A 26,274-nucleotide genomic window follows, 5' to 3' on the forward strand; every position below is an offset into this window, starting at 1 on the left:
ATTCGTTGCAGCTGAGAATTCGTTGCAGCTGAGTGTGGGGAACAGGGAGGAAAAAAAAAAAAAAATTAGCTCAGCCCTAGACGGCCCAGCACGAGGTTGGAGGGAGGAGCCGGGGGCTCAGTGGCTGCCCAGGGCTGAGGCTCGGTGGGAGGATCAGAGAGTATCTCCATCCCTTAATCTCCTACCTCCACACGGAGTGTCCGGGAAAAAGAACAGTGGACTGCAGATGGGGAAGCACAAAAGTCGATGTGCCCCGACTCCCAAAGAAAAGGAAGACCCGGTCCCACGCCAGGAGACGGATGGACGCTGAGCAAAGCCCTCCAGCAACGGAGCCGCGCCCAGACCAGGTAGGATGCTCATTTATTTTCAACCTTCCTGTCACTTTGCTTCCTGTAAAAGCACATCATTGTTTTTGTTGTTTTTGTTATTTTGTTGTTGGAGTCGGTTGTGTTGCTATTTTACGGTGGTCTCTTCAAATCCCTTTCGAGAGTCCTCCTTTGGGTATTAGAGAGGACGGAAGCCTTGGTGAAGGCAGCTTGCTGGGCCTGCTAGCCTGCTGGAACATTCCCCTTAGCGTCCACGTTGCCTTTGAACGTGAGCTTCAGCCTCTACGATAGCCACTTCTCAGGAAGCAGGAGTGCATTTCAAAGTTCATAACTTTTTTTTTGGTGGGTGTTCCAGTGAGGTGAGAAACCCTCTTTGTTTCCAAATCACCCCAAAATCATGCACTGCTCCAGAGCACACCTGATGCCTGTATAGGTATCAACTCTGGTCTTTGCCTGGCTGACAAACTCTAGTAAGTGCAGTAATTCTGCCACCTGGGCTGCTTTTGCCTCAGGTAGAGGACTGTATTCTGAAGCAGAGCTTGGATTAGCAACAGAATATCCTGCTTGATAACCTCCAGGTTTAGTTTTGAGGTTTTCGTCGTCGTTTTTGAGACAGGGTCTCGCTCTGTCTCCCAGGCTAGAATGAACTACTTAGCTTTTTAATCTATAGTTTACTTTGGGTCTTGTCTCATTTTCGTTCTAAAGCCCTATGAAAATGTTCTGCCAGATGTTGCAGTTTAGCTAACAGAGCCGTCTCCCACTCTGATTTCCGCTTCTCAATTAGGTCTCTAAGGTGAGGTTCAACTCCAGTGACAGAATGAGATGAGAGGGCTGTTGCTGGCACTTTCTTTAACTCCTAAGTGATGTCAGAAGGTATTTGCTGGCCTAGCTTGAAAATCTCATATAGTTTCCTCTTGTGCTTTTTTGCATGTTTAAGTTATGGTCCTATCAAGTTTTACTGGAAATGTTTGAGGTATGGCTTTTAGGAGACTTTGACGAACGTTTCCAGCCCATTTGGACCCTTGGGCTTGTTGCAGAAAGAAGGATCCTGTAGGTCCCTTTCTGGGTCAATCGAGTCAGCTTTTGCCATCCGGGATTTAGCATCTGAGGTTTGGACCAACATGTGTACAAGCCGATATAGGTCGGGGAATCCTAGGTCATATGTACCCGAGGGAATTTTAAATTCTTCTATGAATATTTGCTGGTCTTGTTTGAATTTATGGAAATCTTTAATTGTAGCTCTTAATGTAGCTCAGGTCCAAGGTTTGAGTTCGACGGTTGCCTGCGTGCCTGGCTCATGGGAGGGGTGGGTCCCTACAGGCAGCAGGCATTTTGGGGTCTTAGGAAAGTTGCTGGGGAAGGGCAGGGGGTCCAGATAAAGGGAGGAGAGGGGCGGAGGTACAGAAGGAGAGAAGTTGGCAGGATAAGAGGGGAGCTGGATACGGAGAGAGAACTGGAGGCGGAAGATTTACTAGGGAAACGAGTCTAGTTTGCCAAATCGCTGTTTAGCTTTGGCCACAGAGTCTTGCAGTGATGCGATCTTTGATTCAGAGTTTTGTCCGGAGGCCTCTGGGTACCAATCAAAAATGCTACCCACAGGGCTTATGAAATGTTACCCCCTTTCTTTTCTGAGGTGCCTCCCAAATGAACAATTTTATTCAAATCAAATGTCCCTCAGAGTGGCACCGAGGGCCTAAGTCATCTTGGTGAAGTTATGCCATTTAGAACGATAGGTGTAAGAATTTGGATTGTAATCAGTATACACAAGAGGCAGGAGCTGTTCCAGGTAGAGGAGAGAACTTCGAGTCAGAGGACCCCGCAGAGCCGGCGATGGCTGGGGGGAGCAATGCTGTGCAGCTCCTGTCCCAGGTCCCCGACCTCACGGTCGGCTGTCTCTGAACACAGACCCCACACTCTGTGCCCCAGCAGGTGGAAAACTAAACAGGATCAAAGCCAAGCTCTCAGGACACAAATCACGATGGAAGAGGAAGCTCACCTGGTTTTACGGGTGACCCCCAGCAGTTTGTCCAGTGGACACCCGTCCAGTGAGAACTGCAGCCTCAGTGCGCTGTGAGGCTGGCGTGGACGGCAGATGGGTTGTAGCATTGTTCGATGTCAGTTAATATGATTCCTCCAGTTTTGTTCTTTTTACTCAGGACAGCTTTGGCTATTCTGGGTCTTTTGCAGATCCATATAAACTTTAGAATTATTTTTTTCCAATTTTGTGAATAATGTTATTTGTATTTTGATAGGGATTGCATTTAATCTGTAAATTGCTTTGGGTGGTATGGACATTTTAACAATATTGATTCTTCTAATCCATAAACATGGAATATCTTTCCATGTTTTGGTGACCTCTTTAATTTCTTTCATCAGTGTTTTATAGTTTTCATTGTAGAAATCTTTCACTTCTTTGGTTAAGTTTATTCCTGAGGAATATTGTTTATAGCTATTGTAAACAAGATTACTTTCTTGGTGTCTTTTACAGATTGTTTGCAGTTGGCATATAGAAATGCTATTGATTTTTGTGTATTGATTTTTTTTTTTGGCTTTTTATCTAGCAGCTTTACTGAATACATTTATTAGTTCTAATAGAAACCTAAGGAGTCTTTAGGTTTCTGTGAATATAAGATCATATTGTCTACCAACAAGGATAATTTGACTTCTTCCTTTCCAATTTGGATGTCTTTTCTTTCTTTCTCTTGTCTAATTGCTCTAAGTAGGATTTCCAGTACAGTGCTGAATAATAGTGGTGAAAGTGGACGTCCTTGTTCTAGATCAGAGTGGAAAGGCTTTCAGTTTTTCCCCGTTCACTATGGTGCTAGCTGTGGGTCTGTCATAAATGGCTTTTATTGTGTTGAAGTATGTTCCTTCTATCCCCAGTTTTTTGAGAGTTTTGAACATGAAAGGATGTTCGGTTTTATCAAATGCTTTTTCAGCATCTATTGAAATGATCATATGGCTTTTGTCCTTCGTTCTGCTGATGTGATGGATCATTTTGATAGATTCGTGTATGTGGAACCATCCATTGTTGCATCCCTGGGATGAATCCCGCTTGATCACGATGGATGGTCTTTTTAATGTGTTGTTGAATTCTGTTTGCTAGTATTTTGTTGAGGATTTTTGCATCTATGTTCATCAGAGATATTGGCCTGTAGTTTTCTTTTTTTGTTATGTCTGGTTTTGGTATTAGGGCAATACTGGCCTTATAGAATGAGTTTGGAAGTATTCCCTCTTCTATTTTTTTTGTTTGTTTGTTTTTTGGGGGTTTTGGGAGGAATAGTTTGAGTAGGATTGGTATTATTTCTTCTTTAAATGTTTGGTAGAATTATTCAGGGAAGCCATTGGGTCCTGGGGTTTTCTTTGACAGGAGACTTTCTATTATGGTTTCTCTCTTGTTATTTGTCATTGGTCTATTCAGGCTTTGGATTTCTTCATAGTTCAATATTGGTAGGTTTTCTGTGTCTAGGAATTTATCTATTTCTTCTAGATTTTCCAATTTATTGGCATGTAGTTGCTCATGGTAGTTTCCAGTGATTCTTTAAATGTGGTATCAGTTGCAATGTCTCCCTTTTCATCTCTGATTTTATTTATTGGGCCTGCTACCTTTTTCTTAGTCTAATTGTTTGACAATTTTGTCTATCTTTTCCCAAAAAAATCAACTTTTAGTTTCATTGATATTATTTTTTTGTTTGTTTCACTTCATTTATTTCTTTTTTTCTGATTTTGAGTTTGATTTGCTCTTGCTTTTCTAGTCCTTTAAGAGACATTGTTAGGTTGGTTGTTTGAAGTTTTTCTACATTTTTCAGTGTTAGCACTTATTGCTATGAACTGTCCTCTTAGTACTGCTTTTATTTTGTCCTGTAGGGTTTGGTGTGTTGTGTTTCCACTTTCACATGTTTCAAGAAATTGTATTAATTTCTTCATTGACCCACTGGTCATTCAAGAGCATATTATTTAATTTCCATGTGTTTGCATAGTTTCCAAAGTTCCTCTTGTTGTTGATTTCTACTTTTATTTCATGGTGGTCAGAGAAGATACTTGATATAATTTCAATTTTTTTTAATTTTCAAAGACTTCCTTTGTGGCCTAAAATATGGTCTTTCCTTGAGTATGATTCATGTGCTGAAGAGAAGAATGCATTTTCTACAGCTATTGGATGAAATATTGTGTATATATCTATTAGGTCCATTTTGTCTGTGGTACAGATAAAATTTCTTTAATTTTCTGTCTTGATAACCTGTCCAATGCTGAAAGTGGGGTGTTGAAGTCTCCAGCTAATTATATAGGGATCTCTCTCTTTAGCTCTAATAAATTTGCTTTATATATCTGGGTGCTCCAGGGTCAGGTACATAAGTATTTATAATTTTTATATCCTCTTGCTGAATTGATCCCTTTATCATTATATAATAAACTTTTTTCTTTTTTTACAGTTTTCGTCTTGAAATCTATTTTGTCTGATACAAAGATAGCTACTCCTGCTCTTTTTTGGTTTCCATTTGCATGGAATATCTTTTTCCATCCCTTTATTTTCAGTTTGTATATCTTTATGGGTGAAGTGAGTTTCTTGTAGGCACCATATAGTTGGGTTTTGTTATTTTTTATGCATTCAACCACTCTTCATTTGGACAATTTAGTCTATCTACGGTCAATGTTATTATTGATAAGGATTTAGTACTGCCATGTTATTTGATTTCTGGTTACTTTGTGGTTCTTTTTCCTTCTTCCTTCCTTCCTGTTTTCCTTTATGTAAAAGTGGTTTTCTCTTATTGGGTTTTAATTTCTTTTCATTTTTGGTGTATCTATTGTAGGTTTTTTGAGTTAAGGTTACTTACAGATAACATCTTATAAACAATTATTTTAAACTGATGACAACTTAACTCTGATTATCAAAAAAAGTATAAAAAGAAAGCTAAAATAACTCTACACTTTAACTTCTTTCCCCATCCCCACTTTTTGACATTTTGTTGTTTCCAGTTATTTCTTTTTATACTGTATATATCTGAAGTTGTTGTAGTTATTATTTTTGGTAGGTTTATCTTTTAGTCCTCCTACTCAAGATATGAGTGGTTTGCATACCACAGTTACACTGTTAGAGTATTCTTTATTTGTCTCTGTAGTTACTGTTACCAGTGAGATTTATACCTTCAAATGATTTCTTATTGTTCATTAGCATCCTTTTCTTCCGGATTGAGAAGCTCCCCTTAGCATTTCTTGTAGGATATATCTTGCATTGACAAAATCCCTCAGCTTTTGTTTCTCTGGGTGAGTCTTTATTTCTACTCCTTTTCCTATTTCTACATTAATTGTTTGTCCTTGGATATACATTCTGCCATTGGTTGAGTTTGCTGCTGCTTCCACGGTACTAAATTTCCTCCAACCATTGATGATTTTTGATTGTGTGTTCACCTTCGTGCTTGAAATTTCTTGTTAAACTATCGAGTATCTCTACAATATGGGACCTTAGCAGGTGTTACTGTTGTGTATGGTAAGAATGGGCAAGGGTGGGTTGAATGGCTGGGTGGAGTAGTTGGCATTCCATGCTTGAGCACCCTCTGTTTCTCCTGGCACTGGAAGTACTGTCCTGCCTCTTTGATCCCAGCTCCCACCGGCAGATGGATACCACCCCCCTCCAGCCTCCACTGCTGCTTGGTCTCTTAGGAAGAGCAGGGGTGATGTACAAGGTTTCATCTGCCTAGAGTACCTCAACTTAGCACCCTATTCATTGCTTCTGCATCACCTTTAGGTTTTGGCTTCCACCACCACAATGGACAGGGCAGTTTTGATGCCCTTTCCAATTTTTTATGATAGAACTCGCCTTCAAGGAATTCCTCTGCTCCCTCATGCATACACACCTAGTTTTTAAGTGAAGCAACACAATTTTATTTTAACATATTTTATGTATTTCTATTTGGTGTAGGGATAGGAAGATTGCTACATGTGTTCAGTTTGCAATCTTGAAACTGAAAACTTTTTGGTGTAGTGCTTGTTAAAATGTGGTCTAAGAACCCCTGGAGGTCCCCAAGACCCTTTCCCAGAGTCTGCAAGGTCCTTCATTTTTTAACTTCGTATCTGCATGAAGGTGGATTCTCTTCAGTACTTCAGCTGAAACAATATATTGTCTTTTTACTCAGACATTAGAGATTTTCACAGATATAGAAAAATGCTTCTTTTATTAATTTTTTATTGTTTTGAAATACATACTTATTTTCATAAAATATTAACATGTACTAGGTTTCTTATTTAATGAATTAACATTAAGATAAATATTAAAAGATAAATGTTCTTACTAAGTTTCTATTTTATTTTTTGCCTTTAATAAATTCCTTTGGACTATTTTCTTTGTTCTCTCACTCTGTACATTCCCCTCTACTAATTTGATGTCGTGCTTTGTTACTGTTCTTACAGTGAATGCACTGGAATTTTAATATTTCTGTTTTGTTTTATAAGTCTGAATTTAATAAACATGAACTATTTCTCCTAACACATAAGAATATTATGTTTTAAATCCAATCATTCCAGTCTTGATCCGTATGCTTTTTATGCCATAGTGTTATTTCTAAATTAATCTTACAGTCCTTCAGATTAGAGAGTAATGTTTTTGTTTTGCATAATCAACATTGGTTAAGTTTACTCACATTTACTATTTTATTTGCTTCCCCATTCCTGCTTCAATATCAAATCTTCCTTCTGGGATAATTTTTCTTCCTGAAGCACACATTCTAGAATTTATCAGTGAAAGTCCACTGTAAACAAACTCTTAATTTTTGTCCTGCAATATCTTTTGTTTTGCACTTGTTCTTGAAAGACGGTTTTCTTGGGTATCAGTTCTATATTGACAGTGATTTTGTTTTCACTTGGTACTTTACAGATACCAACCATTCTATTGTCTTTTTTTCCCCCCTGTGTTGTTCATTATCATGCAACTATCTAATTCAGCGGTTTTCAAATTGTGGTCCAGGACAGGGGTGAGGGACCTGTGGCCTTCAGGCCACAGGTGGCCTTCTAGGTCCTTAGGTGTGGTCTTTTGATTGAATCCAAATTTTACAGAAAAATCCTTTTATTTTTATTAATACATTTTTATTTTATTTTTACAATGAACATATTTACAATACCAAAGAACAAAATAAGTTTCAACAAAATAATCCTCCCAGATTGACCAGCACAATGAGAACATTAGTAGCCATAGGGCTAAATTGACGGGTGCTACGCTCGTGATTTAGTTCTAACTTCCCCTGCCTGGCTGGCGCCACTATTGCACAAGGCTGGTTGGTGAGACTTTATGGGGGTCAAGTATACCAGTCTGTTACCAGCTTTGGACAAAAACAAAAAAAGCTACCTTTTTTCAAAACACCACTTCTCCAAAAAGAAATTTTGGATGAACATTTTCCCCAGTTAGCAAAGGTCACTGATGAACAGGATGATACATGCTAATCATTGGAGGACTTTGCAGCTGTTGTAGACCTATTAATTGGAGAATACAATGAAAAGTTCACTGACTTTGAATCCTGTCATGACACTCAAATTAGCATTTCAGCCTCACCTAGTTGATATCACCAAGGCACCTAAAGAACTACAGGGAGAATTGATTGAATAAATGACATTTTAAAGCCATTGTTTGATTCTAAGAATGATCCAATTGAAATATGAAAAAATGCAGAATACGCACACCTTTGGCAACATGCTGGAAAAATGCTTTCTTGCTTTCATCCACTTATTGCTGCAAATCTACATTCTCCTACCTAATCCAAATCAACATGCCCTTAATATCACAAATGACTGACACCCATCTAGAGGATCAGCTGAAACTGCGGACCTCCACGCTGCAACCAAATATTCAAATGCTTTCCAACTAAAAGCAGACACAACAAAGTCATTAAAGGCTTAGTTAACTTTATAATTAACAAATAGTTCTCCTTTTTTGACATTATTAAGTACATGGTAGTTAGATTTTTACAAAATAATGTACATTTTTAAGTATTGCTATATCTAATTGAAGTTTCTTGAATGTGGCCTTATTTGGTTACAGCTAAATTAATGAGGCTTCCAACATGAAAATCTTCCCACCCCTGCTCTGGGATATTCCTGTTAACAAAGGTGGTGGACCGAGTCTATGGACAGACCTTGGGGTCAGGGGCTTTTGGGGTGTCCTTAGATGTCCCCAGGAGTGACTGGTGTGGTTGGTTTCCAGGTGAGGTGGTGCTGTCCAGGCTCAGGAACAGCTGTCTCCCAAGGCATTGCATGCTGGCTGTGACAGTACATGGTGTCCTTACATTGAATGTGATTCTGGAAAGTGGCTTTGTTTCTCTGGGTTAACGTTAGCCAGCTCCTACATCCTGGTTTGGTGCTCAGCCAAAGTGCTAAGTTCCTTTGTTCGTGAACTATTTGCTGAAGTATAGAACGACTTGGGAATTATTCTGCACGAATGTCACACGGCAGAATAAATAACCATCCTCTCATTAATCCCCGTGGGCAGCGTCTGCTTGAGAGCTTTGCTTTTCCATAATGAAAATATGTCAGGCCTGAATGCATGTCTGCGCTGCCGAGACTGGGCAGGAGATGCGGGGTTCTCCGCTCGGCCGCGGGTGGAACACGGCGGCGCGTGGCGGGGAAGTTGAGACCCAAACTTCGAGAAGCCTCGGGGAGGTTAACAGCAGCCAGAGGGGAGGGCAGCGTGGGATGAAAGTGTGAAGCAATTCTTCAAGCAAAATTCATCTTAATTCACTTCCATTTATAAGAAAAAGCTGCTTCATGTAGTGTAGCTCAATGTTAGAGAAATATGTGAGGCTTCGCTGTCCTGGAAGCCGTGGTGATCCGGGGAAGGCCCGGGGTGAGGGTTTGATGAGCAGGAACGGTGTTATTCGGAACACACAGAGCAGGAACCGCGGGACCTCAGAGACCAGCGGCCCGGCCTGTCGTGCCCAGGCGAGAAACTGAGGCCCAGAAAGGGCGGGGACTTGCCTAAGGAATGAGAGAGCCCGTGCAATCGTCACTCAGCAGGGCCGTGCTCGGGGTGGCTGACACAGGGTGTCTGGCTCTCTGTCCTCTGCTCTCTCTAGCACAGAAACCAGGAATTCCTTGAGGACAAGATCTGATGTCCTCACCATACGGTGCGAGGTACCTGGCGGCTGATAAATGTGAACTGATGTATTGCTGGCCTTGTCCCTGAGGTCCAGCGTGTCTGCGCTGTGTGTGTGTGTGTGTGTGTGTGTGTGTGTGGATGTATTAATAGTTACATTGTATTCTACTTGTATATCTGTATTTCATTGCTTAAGTCAGAGCTCAGAGGCCCACGGGTAAGCACACGGGCTTTGGAGACGGCCCACGTGGAGGTTAAACCCTCCCCCTGCCATCCACCGGCTCTGCGACGGCAGACAAGTTGCACAGCTGCTCTGCAGAACAGGACGGGTGGCACAGCTGCTCTGCAGAACAGGACGGGCGCTGTGTCTGTCTGCAGGGCTGGGGTGAGACTTCTACAAGATAACGGAGATGTAGTTGAGCAGCTGACCCTTGGCCTTGGTGTCTAATGATGTTGTCAACGTTACTTTCCTTTCGTCTGAACTCACTCCCATCCTGTGGGGATTCTATGTTTAATTTTCTGAGGAACCGTCTTCTGCAGTGGCTGCACCATTTTACATTCCCACCAGCAATGCACAGGGTTCCTATTAATTTCTCCACACCCTTGACTTGTTTTTATTAATTTGAGAACAGCCATCCTGAATGGTGAAAAGTGGTATCTCGTTGTGGTTTTGATTTGCATTTCCCTAACGATTAGTGATGTTGGGCGTCTTTTCATGTGCTTAACAGTTGTTTGTATATATTCTATGGAAAATGTCTGATGAAGTCCTTTGCCTGCTTTAAAATCCAAATGGCTTTTTTGAGTTATAAGAGTTCTTTATATATTCTTGATAGTAATCCCTTATCACATGATTAGCTTATATTTTCTCCTGCTCCATGGGTTGCCTTTTCATTCTATTTATAGGGTTCTTTGATGCACAGATGTATTTTAAATTTTTATTAAGTCTAATTTATCTTTTTTTTCTTTTGTTGCCTGAATAGTCAAGAAATAATTGCCAAATCCAATGTCATGAAGCTTTTTTTCTTCTAAGAATTTTATAGTTTTAGCTCTTATATTTAGGTGTTTGATCCTTTTTGAGTTAATTTTTATATATGGTGTAAGGCAGTTGTCCTTTTGGGCACGAGGGACCAGTTTCACAGAAGACAGTTTTCCCACGGACTGGGGTTGGGTGGGGGGCGGAGCAAAGGCGGTGATGTGAGCGATGGGGAGCTGCTGTAGATACGGATACAGCTACTCTCAGGCCCGCTGCTCACCTCCTGCTGTGTGGCCAGGTTCCTTAACAGGCCACAAACTGGTACCTGGTCTGTGGCTGGGGGTTGGGGACCAAAGGTGTAAGGTAAGCGTCCGGTTTTACTATTTTGTATGGGATATCCAGTTTTCCCAAGAAAATTTGTTGAAAAGACTGTTTTTCCCAACTGAATGGTCGTGGCACCCTTATTGAAAATTATTTACCATATATGTGAGGGCTTATTAATGGGCTCTCTAGTCTGTTCAATTATATGTCTGGTTTTATGCTAGTACTGTACTGTTTTGATTACCATAGCTTTTGTTGTAAGTTTTGAAATCAGAAAATGTAAAGTCTCCAACTTTGTTCTTCTTTTTCAAGATAATTTTGGGTATTCAGGGCTTCTTGAGATTCCATATGAATTTTGGGATTTTTTTCTATTTCTGCAAAAAAACATCATTGGTATATCGATAGGGATTTATATTGAACCTGTAAATCACTTTGAGTAACGTTGACATCTTAACAGTATTAAGTCTTTCAATCTGTGATCACAGGCTATCTTTCTGTTTATATCTTCTTTGATTTCTTTCAGCAATTTTTTGTAGTTTTCAGTGTACAAGTGTTTTACCTCCTTGGTTAAGTTTATTCCTAAGTATTTCACTTTTTTTGATGCTATTGTAAACAAAATCTTTCTTAAATCCCTTTTTGGATTGTTCATTTTTCCCATGTAGAAATACAGCTTAGTTTTGTGTGTTGATTTTTGTGTTCTGCAACACTGTTGAATTAGTTTATTCTAAGTGTGTGTGTGTGTGTGTGTGTGTGTGTCTGTAATCTTTAGAATTTTCTATATATAAGACTGTGCTATCTGCAAACAGAAATAATTTTACTTCTTCCTTTCCAGTTTGGGTGACTTTAGTGTATTTTCTTGCCTAATTTCTCTGGCTAGAATTTCTAATACTGTGTTGAATAGAAGTGGTGAAAGTGGGCATCGCTTGTCTTGTTCACGATTATAGGGGAGCAGCTTTCGGTCTTTCACCACTGAGTATGGTGTTAGCTATGGGTTTTCATATACGGCCTTTATTATGCTGAGGTTTTTTTCCTTCTATTCCTAGTTTGCTAAGTGTTTTTATCATGAAAAAGTACTGAATTTTGTCAAATGATTTTTTGGTATCAATTGAAATCATATGTATTTAATCTGTTTTTTTTTCATTCTGTTAATGTATGTATATATTAAATTGATTGAATTTTGTATGTTGACTCACCTTGCATTCCAGGAATAAATCCCACTTCGGCATGGTTTATAAACCTTCTAATATGCTGCTGAATTCAATTTGCCAGTATTGAGGATTTTTACATGAATATTCATAATAGTTATTGATCAATATTTTTGTCTTGTAGTGTCTGTTTGGCTTTGGTGGCAACGTAAGGTTGGCCTCATAGAATTAGTTAGGAAACTTTCCCTCTTCTTCAATTTTTTGAGAAGAATTTGAGGAGGACTGGTGTTAATTCTTCTTAAAATGTTTGGTAGCCTTCACTAGTGAAGCTCTCTAGTCCATAGGTTTTCTTTGTTGGAAGGTTTCTGTTTGCTAATTCGGTATCCTTATTAGTTATAGCTCTATTCTTATCTAGCCTAATACTGATAAGTATCAGTATTGTGTGTTTCTAGGAATTTTTCCATTTTATCTAGGCTACCCAATTCACTGGCATATAATTATTTATAGTCTCTTTTTACTTCCATAAATTCAATAATGACATCTCCTACTTTCATTTCTGATTTTAGTAACTTGAGTCATTTTTTTCTTAGTCAGTTAGTTAAAGATTTGTCAATTTTGTTAATCATTTCAGAGAACCAAATTTGGTGTCACTGATTTTTCTCTGTTATTTTTCTGTTCTCTATTTTATTTGTCCCTGCTTCAATATTATTTTCTTTCCTTCTTCCAGGTTGGGTTTATTTTGTTGTTCTTTTGCTAGTTCCTTAAGATTTAGAGATAGGTCGTTGATTTGAGGGCTTTCTTCGTTTTATATGCAACTGTTTGGAGCTATAAATGTCTCTCTTAGCACTGGTATTTCTTCACCCATAAGCGTGGTATGTTGTGTTTTCATTTGTAATTTCTTCTTTGACCCACTGTTTTTTTAGGAGTATGGCGTTTAATTTCCAAACATTTATAAATTTTTCAGTTTTCCTTTATTGATTTCTAGTTTCATTCCATGTGTTTAGAAAAGATACTTTGTTTGATTTCAATTACAATTTAAGCAATTGAAAGTCTTAAAACAATAAGACTTGTTTTGTGCAACCTAGTGAGAGTCATCTAAAAACATTTTTTTGCATTAGCCAAGCATGGTGGTGCATGCCTGTAGTACCAGCTCCTTGGGAGGCTGGTGTGAGAGGACTGCTTGGGAGTATTGCTCAGGAGTGCGAGGCTGCAGTGAGTGACGATCACGCTGCTGCTCTCCTGCCTGGGGAACATAGACTCCATCTACAAACTCATTTTGTGGCATAACTTATGACCTATCCTGCAGAATGTTTTATGCATACTTGAGAAAAACGTGTATTCCGCTGTATCTATTATTAAAAATGGGATGTTGAAGTCTCCAACTACAATACTATTGTAGAGCTGTCTATTGCCCCTTGCAAGTCTATCAACATTTGCTTTGTGTATTTTGGAGCTATGATTTGTGTGCATGTATGTCTATAATTGTTATATCTTTTTGGTGAATTGAAACATCATATAATGTCCTTTTTTTGTCTCTTGTAACAGTTTTTGACTTAAAGTCCACTGTATCTAATATCAGTATATACACCTCTGCTCTCTTTTGGTTACTGTTTGCACAGAATATCTTTTTTCTGTCCTTTCAGTTTCAACCTAATTGTGTTTTTATATCTCAAGTGAATTTGTAGATAGTACATAGTTGAATCGTGTTTTTTATTTCATTCTGTGAGCATAGATTAAAAGTTTAAGCCATTTACATTTCAAGTAATTGCTAAGAGTAAAAAACTTACTTTGCCATCTTGCTATTTGTGTTCAGTGTGTCTTAAAGCCTTATTTTTTCCTTCTTTCTTTTATTTGTGTGTCACTCATTTCCTCCATTACTGCTTCCTTTGGGTTTAGTTGATTATTATTTTTTTTTTTTTTTTGTAGCAGCACATCTTAATTCCCTTATCATTTCCTTTTGTGTGTATTCTATAGATATTTTCCTTGGAAATATCATTAGTATGAGGATTACATGTAACGTTCTAATGTTATAACAATCTATTTTATATTGATAGCAGCTTCAATTGCATACCAAAACTACTCCTTTACAGCTCCATACTCCCCACTTTTTGTTATTGGTGACACAAATTACATCTTCATGTTTTGTGTACACAGTGACATAACTTCATAATTCTATGCATTGTCTTTTAAATGCCATAGAAGTTAGTGTTATGAACAAAATTACAGTAATATTGGTTTTTATATTTGAACATGTATTTATCTTTATCAGAACTTGTATCTTCCCTCTCATTTTTGAAGGACATTTTGTACTGGGTATAGAATTCTTGGTCAACAGATGGGTTTTTTTTCCCAGCACTTTAAATATTATTCCACGGACTTCTGGTCTCCAAGTTTACTTCTGAGAAATCAGTTTATAATCTTACTGAGGATTCTTTGTATGTGATAAGTCCCTTGTCTCTTCCTGCTTGCAAGATTTTCTCTTTGGCTTTCAACAGTTTGATTACAATGTGTCCTGATGTGGGTCTCTTTAAGTTTATACCACTTGGAGTTAACTGAGCTGCTTGGATTTGTAGATTCATGTTTTCTTCAAACTTGAAGCATTTTCAGTTCTTATTTTTTTCCCCAAATAATCTCTTTAACTTTTTCTCTTTTCTCTTTCTGAGATTTTCATAATATGCACACTGGTCCACTTAATGATGTCCCATAAGTCCCTTAAGCTCTGCTTACTTTCTTTATTCATTTTCTCTGCTCCTCAGACTTGATGCTTTCAAATATCCTCTCTTCAGGTTTGCTGATTCTTTTGTCTGCATGCTCAAATCTGCTATTAAACTTCTAGTGAATTTTTCAATTCCATTATTGTATTTTTCAGCTCCAGGATTTCTATTTGTTTCCTTCTTATAATTTTCATCTTTGTTCATATTCTCATTTTGTTCATATGTCATTTTACTGATTTTTTTCTTTAGTTTTTCATCCATGCTTTGTGTAGCTATTTGAGCACATTTATTACCATTGCTTTAAAGTCTATTAAGTCCAATGCCTGTATTTCTTCAGGGAAAATTTTTGCCAGTGTGTTTTCTCCCTTTGAATGGGGCATGTTTTTCTGTTGCTTTGTATACCCTGTGATTTTTTTTCTGTTGTTGTTGTTATTACAACAAACTGGACATTTGAAAAACAGCCACCTCTCTGTCCTTGTAGACCGGCTCTGTGTTAGGGCAGTCCACAGTGAAAATTTAGAGTCTTCTCATGCATCTTGCCTGAGTATGTATCTTGCTTAGGCCTGCATGTGTGGCTTTTTTGCTTGTCCCATGTGCATGGCTGATTTCAAATGTCTTAATGTCCCAAAGAGTCTTAATCCAGCTCCTTTTTGGATCCTTATATGGTCTATTATACGCTCCAACCCCAGGCATCTGTGGGCCTGCAGTCCCCCTGCAGCTTTCATGAGCTGTGCCTTTCTCTTCCTGAGATTCAAATCAGGAAAAACCTATCAGTCATGCAGGCAGCCTCCGGACAGGTTGGAACATTGCAAATTAGTCCTGCTTTGTGCCCTATGGTTTAGGGAGGGCATTGGTTACTGAGCCACCTCCTCCAGATCGACACAATGCTGTCCCAAAGGAAGGGCAGGTCAAGGGTGAAATAAAACATTGAAAACTCCTACCATTTTGAATGAATTTTTCTTGATCAGGTATTAACTTGGTTTCTGTAGACCTTTACCTATTTTACAGAGCTCCTATAAGGTTATTTTAGCCAGGTTTAGTTGTGTGCGCTTTTATTATTATTATTTGGTGTCTCTGGGGAAAATGAGAGCTTGGAACTTTCTAGTCCACCATTTTCCATCATCTCTTGCTTTTGAAAGGCTCATATTTGATGAGAGACTTGCACATGGAAAGTGACCACGTGCTATGTTCGAGATACAAGGTGCTAGGGAAAGAGAGAAGGAATGCCTGGTTTTGTTGGGAGCAATCTGGAAGGCTTCCTAAAGGAGGAATAGTTGAGCTGAGCCCTTAGGGCATCCAAGGTAAGGGAACCATCTAGAATACAGGCAGAGGCTTGAGAAGGGTAAATTAAAGGTGCTTGGAAAAGAATAGAATTTGAGAAGTGAGGAATGCGAAGGGACAGAGAGGTGCAAAGGAATTGATTACTAAGGAGGCTGTTTGCCAAATCAGGTAGATCAGACTTGGTCTCGAAGGTGATGGGAAATCTGGAAATTAAGTAGGGCAGTGACACGATGAGATCTGCCTCTGAGAATAAATGATCTGGCGGCAGTGGCTTGCAAGATGCGTTAGAGCTGGCCAAGGATGGAGCAGTGTCACTATTTAAGAAAATCCTAAATAGTTGAGAGATGGTTGAGAGAAATTACGGTGGTCAGAAGCATGGCTGGCAGTGGTGATGGGACAGAAAGGAAAGAGAGATTTAGAAGACTTGACGGGATTTAGTGACTTACCATGGTTTGGGAGTGGGAAAGAAGCACAGATGGTGGTACCATTTCTGAGTCAAAGGAGCCATTTTGAAGAGGAAGCAGATGGATTCTTTTTAAATTATTAATTTTTAAATTACATAAGACATTATGGTATGTTGCTTTGTGATTTTAAAAAAGTGAAACTTAGAGGATGAGGCCCGCATTGGCCACCTGCCCCAATCTCAGCTCTCCCCTCTGAGGTCACCCCTGTCAGCCTGGTGCATGTTCTTTCAGGCCTGGTTCTGTGCATGTTGACACCTACTCTAAGGAAATGGAGAGTATCACTTTGTAGATGTCTGACTTACATATTTCACCCTTGATTGTTCTCCCACACAACCAGTGCTTTAGAGGTTCTTCTAAGTCAGTGCACTTAAGGCTTTCATTCTTTTTGGCCGCAGCATAGTATTCCAGAGTATAGACTCACCCAATGTCCCCATCAATGAGTAGTTTTTTTCCCAAATTTCCTGTTCTAGCACATGATGCTACAATGGATATACTTTTACAAATAACTTCTAAAAATAGTGTCATTTTTGTTTCTGCAGAAGTCGTTTTGAGAAGTGGGATTACTGGGTCCCAGGGTGTATGCTCTGCCAAACTGCCCTCCACACGGCTGTTTTGATTATACGGTATTCACAAGAACTCCTTACCCAACACTCTCAATACTTGACATGATCAAGATTTTTTTCTGAATGATAACAAATATATCATTGCTTTAACTTGCATTTGTCCGATCATGGGTGAGACTGGTCGATATTTGTGTGTCTTCTGTGAATTGCTTGTTTTTATCTTTTGCATATTCTTCTGTTGGGCTATATTTTTCTTATGGAGTTGTAAAAAAAAATAGTTTATACTCTACTCCATCTGTTTTATGTCACCAATATCTTTTTTAGTCTCTTCTTTATCTTTTGAGTTTGTTTATGATGTGTTACCAATTTTGATGGAGGCAAATGTGTCAGCCTTTTCCATTACGGCTCACACGTGCCAGGACTCGCTTAGGAAAAGCTTGCTGACTGCTGTTGTCACAGGCATATTCGTTGCATATTTCCTTCTATCGTTTTGATTTTTTAAGGTTTGAAACTGAGGTGTCGGTGTGAAAGTTAAATAGAATTGTCCAAATGTCAGGTGATTGTTCCAGAACAGAGCAGAAGTCAAAACCTACAGTTAAGATACAGATTGGGGGCCTCTCGGAGTGGAGATGTGTGAAACCACAGGCACACACCAGACTGCCCGAGAAAGCAAGTAAACAAAGGAAGACGTGGGCCAGGGGCCCACTGGGAGGTACCCCCGTGTTAGCAGAATGGTTGAACAAAAGGAGGCCTAACAGGAACGCCAAGCAGGGTAGAAGGAAAGCCAGGAAATGACGGATAAAAAGAACCCAGGAAGGCAGCAAGGTCTAACTCGCTTTGACAAGGCCTGAATGGCCACCGCCATCCATTATGACATCCGTAACAACTGCTTGTGTGTTTACCTTTTGAAAGGCAATAGCTTTCCCACGCAGTGACCAGGTCTTAGGCACTTTCTATTCCTAGGACTGAGTGTGTTCCGTGCCCACAGTGGCATTCGTCCATCTGACTATACATCTACCAGTTCATCTGTGAAGTCTTATTTAATGAATAAATTTTGAAGTCTTCGTCTTTCCCTAAATCGATATAGCAAAGCAAATCTCAGGACTACGCATTCTGAGAAAGTCCTGTGACCTTGTCACTCAGGGGTGTAACCCAGGCTGGAGAACTGGCTTCTGGTTCTCCTTCCTTTTGGTCCTGGCCTTGAACGGGCCAAGGTGGCATCCCTGGAGGTACAACTTTAGGAGAAATGTTTAGGTTTTGCCTGTGAAACTGTGCTGATTTGAGAAGAACGTGGCGTGTGTTCACAAACACCAACAACGCCGTAATGTACCCTCTACCTACCTCAGAGACTGCGTATCGGCCACGGTTCTCCTGACATTAGTTATTTTGTGGATTTACGAAGCACCTTTTTTTGAACTGTCAGTCTGTAAATTGTCTGTAAAATCTAGTCCACAGGGTGACAGGATGGAATTATTCATAAGACGGTTTTTACTTCAGCTCATGGTGAAATTACTCACTCAGGGTATAATTAAGTCATAGACACACTGGCCCAAATGTGGACAGAGGCGGGAAGGAAATAATTCCTTTTCCAATTTGGGTGCTTTCTGATGTTCAGCCAGCATCTGCTGTGTGAACTCATGAACAGAGGGGAGCTCAGGGTCCCTGTACAGGGAGGAGAGGGGGTTTTTTGTTTTTGTTTTTTGGGAGAACTGGAGAACAACTGGCTGGGGAGAGAAGGGATAAGCAGAGTTTAAAAAGTTTAAGGTTGTCGGGCGCGGTGGCTCACGCCTGTAATCCTAGCACTCTGGGAGGCCGAGGCGGGTGGATCGCTGGAGGTCAGGAGTTCGAGACCAGCCTGAGCAAGAGCGAGACCCTGTCTCTACTAAAAATAGAAAGAAATTATATGGACAACTAAAAATATATATAGAAAAAATTAGCTGGGCATGGTGGCGCATGCCTGTAGTCCCAGCTACTCGGGAGGCTGAGGCAGTAGGATCGCTTAAGCCCAGGAGTTTGAGGTTGCTGTGAGCTAGGCTGATGCCACGGCACTCACTCTAGCCCGGGCAACAGAGCGAGACTCTGTCTCAAAAAAAAAAAAAAAAAAAAAGTTTAAGGTTGTAAACAGGATGACAGGAGTGAGATCTGGTGGGTAAGGCATAAAGCTGGAGCCCGAGAAAGGCAGAGGCAGCCCACGGAGGGGTCAGGTGGATGTTTCTAGACTGAGCAGGCACAGGGCGGGGCGTGCTGGGAGGGGCCAGGCCGGGCTGACCCCCACCGGGAGCAGAAGCCCTGGCCGAGGCCCTCGCTGGCCGTCCCCTCTGTGAGCCGCGCTGTCATTGAGTGGTCGAGTGTGGACGTGGCCCGGTGAGCACCCACCCAAGCCAGTGAAACACACACACGCACACGGTGCAGACAAAGGAAAATTTACTGAGACGGACAGAAATGCACCTACTCAGGACTACAGTTACGTATTTACTAGTAACCAAAGAGTCGTGTTCACATTCCAGATCGGTCTACGTGGAAAAGCATTCAGAATTTACTAGGTTTTGCTACATCACTATTTCATCTACAATAGGGACAACAAACTGACACTCAGGATTTGATGGGTTGTCATTACAATGCTACACGTTTAACAGGGACAGACATAAGTGACTTTTGAGAAAAAGGTATAAAAAGACCAAAACCACCCACTGTAGAATGGCCTCTTGGATGTGACTGTACAGTGTGGTCAAGGTTAAAAGGAAAACAAAGCGGGAGTGGCGTTCTGGGAAGAGCACCGGGACCTGGACACATGTGTTGTCATTTGCTGCTGCGGGTGGAGAAATAGGCGTAAAGAAGGAGAAATTGTTACAAAACCTCAAATTCAGTATTAAGATATGTCCATGCTGAGGATATTTGTAGAAACAAAAAGACATTAATATGGCAGGTAGCAAACCAGGGTGGAAGAAAATTCTGGGATTTAAGTTGGATGCCAAGGACATGGTAGTAAATAAAAGACCTGTTTATGGAATGAGAATGAAACTATTTACTAAGGACCTTCCAGAAGCGAGTTAGTGAGGATTCGACCTAATACCTGTCTCAAGGGATTGGATTATCACGATACTACTCTTTAAAAAAAATCAATATTTTACATATACTTGGCCACTGTAAGTAAAGGGCTCCTTCCAAAAAGAGGAAAACAAAAATTCTACTTCTGAGGACAAGATAACTCGATCTAATCTTTAGTACTTTCCACAAGTACTAAAGATCTTTTAAAAACCTAACGCTGTCCTGCCAAAGTGAGGCATGAAAAGTGGGGTTCATGTTGCTCCATGGATGTGGGATTCCAGTCTGAGCACGGCTTTCTATTTGATATTTTAATGAATCAAAATATCTTCTTGGAATGTCTCTGAAAATCGCATCTTAGTACCTTGCTGGGAATTGCCTGTTGAGCGCTCTCTGCCGTCATTAAGTTAATGCTGAGGATCTTTAAGTGTCATCTTAATCTGACACTTGTCATAAGATAATTAGGCAAATTAAAATCAGTGGTTCACCCTGTGCCTAGAAGTGTTTCTAAGTAAAATCAATTTGTCGATTTTAATGTGTTCTCTTGTGCATTTTTCCAAGCTCAGAGGACATAGTAATAGAAGTTTTCTTTGATGGACTAAACAGAGATTTTTTTTTTTTAATGTCTTGATTTTGTAATACACTGTATTGTAATTTAGCTGCAATTAAGCACTTGTTTTCTAAATTATAATCTCAAAGTTTTATTCAAGTGGGAAAAAAGGTATTGAAATAGAGGTGACAGAGTTGAGATCCCAACTCAGAGCTTGCCTCTGGTCTCTCTGGGGAAAGTAACGGTTAATATAAACCTCAGGGTCGCGGTTGGACTTGTATCTATGGCGCCAAAGGACTCAGACCAACTCTAGTGTCCAGCCAGCGCAAGGACTGGAACATGCTAATTTGACGTGTGTTGGTATATCCAAAGAATTTGGGGTGGGAGGTTGGTCAGCTGGCAGTGATCATAGTTTGGTTATGAATATATTTCTTGCCTGAGTTTATAGGGTTGTCTCGTGGACTGGCTGAAGCTCGTGGGGAAGGCAAGAGACGGAAATGTGGGCCAGAGAGCCTAGCTTGGGTGGCCGATTGGGGCATCCGGGTGGGTGGGAAGCAGGTGGGGCAGGAGCGTAAGGACTGGCACTGAGCTGAACAGGGTCACTTTGAAGATGACTCTTTGGTACTCGTATCTGGAATAGCTTGCCAGGGAGAGAAATCCTAAAGAATGCAGAGATGACAACCCTACCAAATTTGGAACTTGAGGGAAAAGAAGTGGAATGGTGAAGGGCTTTCTTCGTCAGTATCTTGACATTTGGGGGTGGGGGAGGTACAGAATTAGGTCTTCAAAGCCCAGTGCTAGCTTCCACGTGCTGTCATGAACTTCTTTGTAGGCCTCTGTTTGGGATCATTTGCAAAGGATGGTTCGTTTTTCAAAAAAATCTGTACAGCTTTTGTACCCACAGGATGTGTAGGTAGAAAGGGGGCAAAAGTCAAACAACGAGTGAGAACACTAAACTGTCTTCTCTTACGGAATGCCGGGCGGCACTGTCTCCTCAGAGGACGGGAGAGGTGTGTGCGTGCCTTAGAAAAAGCCCTCGCGTAGGTAGGGGAGGAACCTGTGCAGCCCGCAGGGGCTCTGAGCAGAAATGCGAGCGATGGCTTGTGACGCGGCCCACGTGGGGTCGCATGGCTTCTGCGAGAAAAGCGATTTGGGCAGACGGAGGCTTATCCGAGTCAAAGAGGCTTCCAGGAACTCAGCTGAGGCATGGAGAGGAAACCTCCTCAGGCTACAAGTGCCAACTGTTAGTGCAAAAAACGACTTCCATATAAATTTCTTATTCTAGAAATTTTGTTCCAGGTCTGGACAAACTGACAAATTTATAATTGTTTCTCCAATGAGTTTTTAACCGATACCCACTTTTTCTGAGAGGTGTGTGCAGGGCACACACACAGTCTCTTCTGTACATGCATATATTTTTCTGCATGTACAGAGAGAAGCATCCAGACACCAGTTTTCAATAATGAAAATGAATTCCCCAAAGAGACTCTTGACTGAATTAAGGCTATTGTTTGTAGGAAGCCAGATATAGTGATGTGAAAAAGTAATTTTTAATAAATACCAGGACTGGTGGGGGCAGGGAGGAAAAGGTACAGTGTGCGTTTTTTGTTTTTTTTTTCCACGACATCTACAGACACAAGAAAAGCACTGAGACACTGTAAGGCTGGGAACCATGCTGTAGTGACCACCAGTGTGGACAAGAAAAGGGTCTTGGACATTTGAGAGGGTGGGGGCTCCCCGCACTGTCAGAATTCCACAGAAATCACATGCTTGTTGCAGAAATCTCATGGCAGGGAAGGAGGCTCTCCTGAAGCCAGCCACATCCCTGTCCAGAAAGAACCAAAACAGAACACAACACCCTTTCTCCCACACAAACATATGCAAAATCGGAATGTTCTGGGAACAAGCAGTTGTCTTCCAAACCTTGGGTTGGGTATAGAGAGTGACAGAGAAGAGACCTCGGTGCCTTGGAGTCTTAGATACAAATGCAGGAATAGGAAGTAACTTGCAATTTTGTGCAAAACTCATGTCCTCTTTCTCGTGGGCACTACCATATGTACCCGACCTCATCCTCTTTGTCGTCGTCCTCATCCTCATCGTCCTCTGTCACGGCCCGGGTGTGCACCCTCAGCTTCCCCTCTGTGTCCTTTGGTCCCAGCTCCCGTTCATCCTCTAGGTCATCGAGCAGGACCACGGAGCCGCCACTGCCAAAATCCCCTGAGGTTTCCTGCTCCTCTTCTGAAACAGGAAGACAGACTTGAGGGTTAGCTTCTGCTTATACCTCATGACCCATGTCAGGCGTTCCCTTTGCACGTGACTTAACTATGAGGCAAAACCATGCAATGTATTTTCTAAATGTCAAAGACTATCCCTGGGCAGGAGGCGTCCCTGCCCCACTGCGGTCAGTGTCTGGAGCAGGGACTGCAAACTGGGTTCTGATAGGAGCCCTGGAACTCTTGAGATGCTCCTGCCTTCTCAGGAGGTTTATAATCCTCAGTGAGAAATTCCCCTGACTCTCAAAGTTGCTGCCACTTGCAAAGCTAGCTGTGCATGAGCTCATGATTTCAGGGTTACTACGTCTCCACTGTAAACTCATGATAGACCAGAGCTGCTACTTGAAATTCTTCTGCCGAGATTCTTACACAGTGAGGACCCGCAGGGCCGATGCAGAAGGCTGTACTCACCGCAGCTCACAGCACCCTGCTTCCTGGTGCCAGCCAGCTCGTTCCCATATTTATCCACACACCAGCACTGCCCCGTGCTGCCGTGGCACTGCGTGGCTTTGTAGTAGCCCTCCTCGTTACACCGAGGTATGAATGCCCCTAAGGGAACAAAAGGTCCAACTTTAATCAGAGATACTAAGCATTAACGCCCTCCCACACGGAGGAAACGGCTTGCCCACCAGACAGAGTATTTGCTGTAGGGCCAGCAGCAGGGAAAGGGGCTGGGTAGTTATTACTTAGTTAAGATTACAGGGCCCTTGGCCTTAAGGGCCCAAACGCATTAAACTCTGTGGAGCTCAGTTTTTAAACAGGCATGATGATAGCGAACATGTTTTGAACACATCTATGTTCTGGGCACTGAGCTAAACCATGCCTATGTATGTATGTATATATACACAAACATTTACACATACCCTTGTTGCCTTTTAACAGATAGAAAACTGAGGTCCAGGAAAACCTTTCCAAGGCACCTGCTAGTAAATACCAAGTCCAGGATTCACATCCTTTAATCTGACTGCACAGAACCTGTTTTTGTTTCTAATTTCCAATCTTTCATGGACCAATACTTTGCCCACTTGCATAAAGTGACTCTGAAATTACTATAAAACTTTCTAAATGCACCAATTTCTGTACTCAGTGCTGACTTGTAACAAATGTTTTATGAACTACCGGTGCATGGACCACACAGTTCCAAGCCATTCCACTGCCATTCTCCTCCAACAGGTGGTGACAGCCCGGGGCGTCACTTGCATGAGTTCATGGAGCCATTGCAGTATCACTATGAGGTGCGGGTGCTAGTTCTTTCCTCCTGCTTACAGACAAAAATAGTGATACACTGGAGATAACCAACTTGTCCAGGATTAAGCAGGATTCCTTCTTTAAAATCTTGAATGAGCACTGTTATTAACACTTGAGAAAATCACGGTTTGTATGCTTTCAGTGAGATGAATTACTGGTGGCACAGTATTAGAGAATGCTGCCTTTGCTTTCCCGCTGCTACTCGGTCATGATACATTGTTACTGGAGTACTACTGCTGTTTCCGTTCTCTCGTCCTTGCGAAAGGAGGCATATAATTGTTTTGGTATTTTTCTATACTCCAGGAATTTTATATATAAAATGAGAATGATGTCTTCCCTGAAGGATTCACCCATAAAAATATTTTGGGCCTGGTGCCTATTTTGGGAGGTAAGGGTAGCATTTTGATTTTGAGTATCACTTCATGGTTTTGATTTATTTGGGCCAAATTTGGTAACTAATAATGTCCATTTCATCTAGGTTTTCATGATTGTTATTATACAAATTGGTTTATAGCAGCTATTCTCAAAGTATGGTCCCAGGAGCAATAGCGTCACCTTAGAAACCCCTTAGAAATGCAAATTCCTAGACCCCACCTCCAAGAACCTTAGAGAGTAGGGCCCAGCAATCTGTTTCTCAATAAATCCTCCAATTGATTCTGATATACAGTAGTTTGAGAACCACAAGTTTGCGGCATTCCTGTACATATGTGTGTACGTCCCAATATTAAATTCATGTCAGTATTTGAGCCTTTTATATTGTCAAGTTTGTGTATTTCATTAGTTTGTTTAAAGATCTATCTGTACAATGCTATTTTAGTATTTATATTTGTTTTTTTTATTGCTTTCATCTTAATCATTTCAGTGTATTTTGTTCTTAAAGCTTTTTGAGTTGAAAATCTAGTTAATTTAGCTTTGATCTGTTTTTTATAAGTGCATTTGAAGCTATGAAGTTTCCTTTAAATTTCACTTTGGTTGCTTCCCTTAAATTTTGGTACACAAGACTTTTTTTCATTCAGTTCTAAATATTTTGTAGTTTCTACTTTATTTCATCTTTTTTTTAATCTATAAACCCCCCAGATGTATGGGGGTTTGGTAATCTTGTGCTGGACCCGGTGAATTCGATCCATGGTTATTTACTTGAAATTTGTTGAGTTGTGGTGGCATAGTCCGTGGCAGATACTGCGTGTGTGTTAGAAAGACTATAGGTTCAATAGCTGTGTGTGTGAATACACAAAGTTAATGAGCATTCACATTTACATAACATCTCTCTTCTTAAAACTGAAAGTTCACGTGAAGACTCTGAATAAGATTTTGGATATGACAGTTCCTCCTTGCAATTCTATTTTGTTTTAAAGTTATGAATAATGTTTTGGTCAATGACATACTACATCTATGCAAATGGTCCCATAAGATTATAATACTATATTTTTACTGTACCTGTTCTTTAAAAAGAATTTAGTTTGATAGATTTAGGGGGTTGAAATGGTTTCTGTCACACGGATGAATTGTACCGTGGTAAAGTCAGGGCTTTTAGTGTACCTGAATTGTATACATTGTAGCTAGTACCTTTACTATAATTAGAAATGTTGAGATACACAAATACTTACCATTGTGTCACAGTTGCCTGGAGTAGTCAGTATAGTAACACGTTGCATAGGTTTACAGCCTAGAGCAACAGGCGACACCATCTGGGTTGTATAAGTAACATTCTGTGATTGAATAACGGTGAAATCACCTAACACCAGGTTTCTCAGAATGTATCCTGTCATTAAGCAACTCAGGACTGTATATCAACTGATGGCATAATATGGTAAAAAGTACTTTTCAGCAACGTGGTGATGTTATAAAAAGCAGTATTTACCATTTTTAACTTTAATTTTCGGTGGCATTGTTTCAGCTATAACTCTGTCTCATAATAAATGTGTTTGACCCATTCACATTTATTGTGATGGCAGAAATGCTTACTCATCTCTGTCACTAGGTTTGTTTCCTATTTATCATTTTCCCCATTTCCTTCCTTTTGGGGAAATCAAGTTTTCTTTACTTCAGGTCTTTCTTGCATAAGTTTAAAACCTATACATTTTATTGCTAATATTTTTGTGGTTGTCCTTAAATTTTCTACAGAGAAGCATAGTTTTTTCCTAGTGAGATCTTAAGTTAATCTATATTTGCTTTTCTTTTCTTTCTGAACAAACTAAACACATTCTTGCCACCTCTTAATCACTTTGCTAAGTCTGGAATTTTAATTTTACCTTGCTATCAAAACACTTTCATAGGTTATGTTTGTTTTGA

At 40.4% G+C, this 26,274-nt stretch overlaps 1 protein-coding gene across 2 annotated transcripts in view; it reads right to left on the reverse strand.

Annotated features, from left to right (window-relative positions):
• Positions 1-20,969: 20,969 nt before the first annotated feature.
• The window catches only part of SPOCK1 (SPARC (osteonectin), cwcv and kazal like domains proteoglycan 1), a 460,391-nt gene continuing 455,086 nt past the window's right edge, over positions 20,970-26,274 (reverse strand). For both annotated transcript variants that reach the window (XM_069484074.1, XM_069484075.1), the window contains exons 9-10: positions 23,146-23,283; positions 20,970-22,699 (exon numbers count right to left, since the gene is read on the reverse strand). In XM_069484074.1, coding sequence (XP_069340175.1) covers positions 22,509-22,699; positions 23,146-23,283 — 329 coding nt within the window. In that variant the 3' untranslated portion in view covers positions 20,970-22,508. The remainder of the gene's footprint in view (positions 22,700-23,145; positions 23,284-26,274) is intronic.

The sequence above is a fragment of the Eulemur rufifrons genome, chromosome 10 (assembly GCF_041146395.1).
Source record: "Eulemur rufifrons isolate Redbay chromosome 10, OSU_ERuf_1, whole genome shotgun sequence".
NCBI lineage: Eukaryota > Metazoa > Chordata > Mammalia > Primates > Lemuridae > Eulemur > Eulemur rufifrons.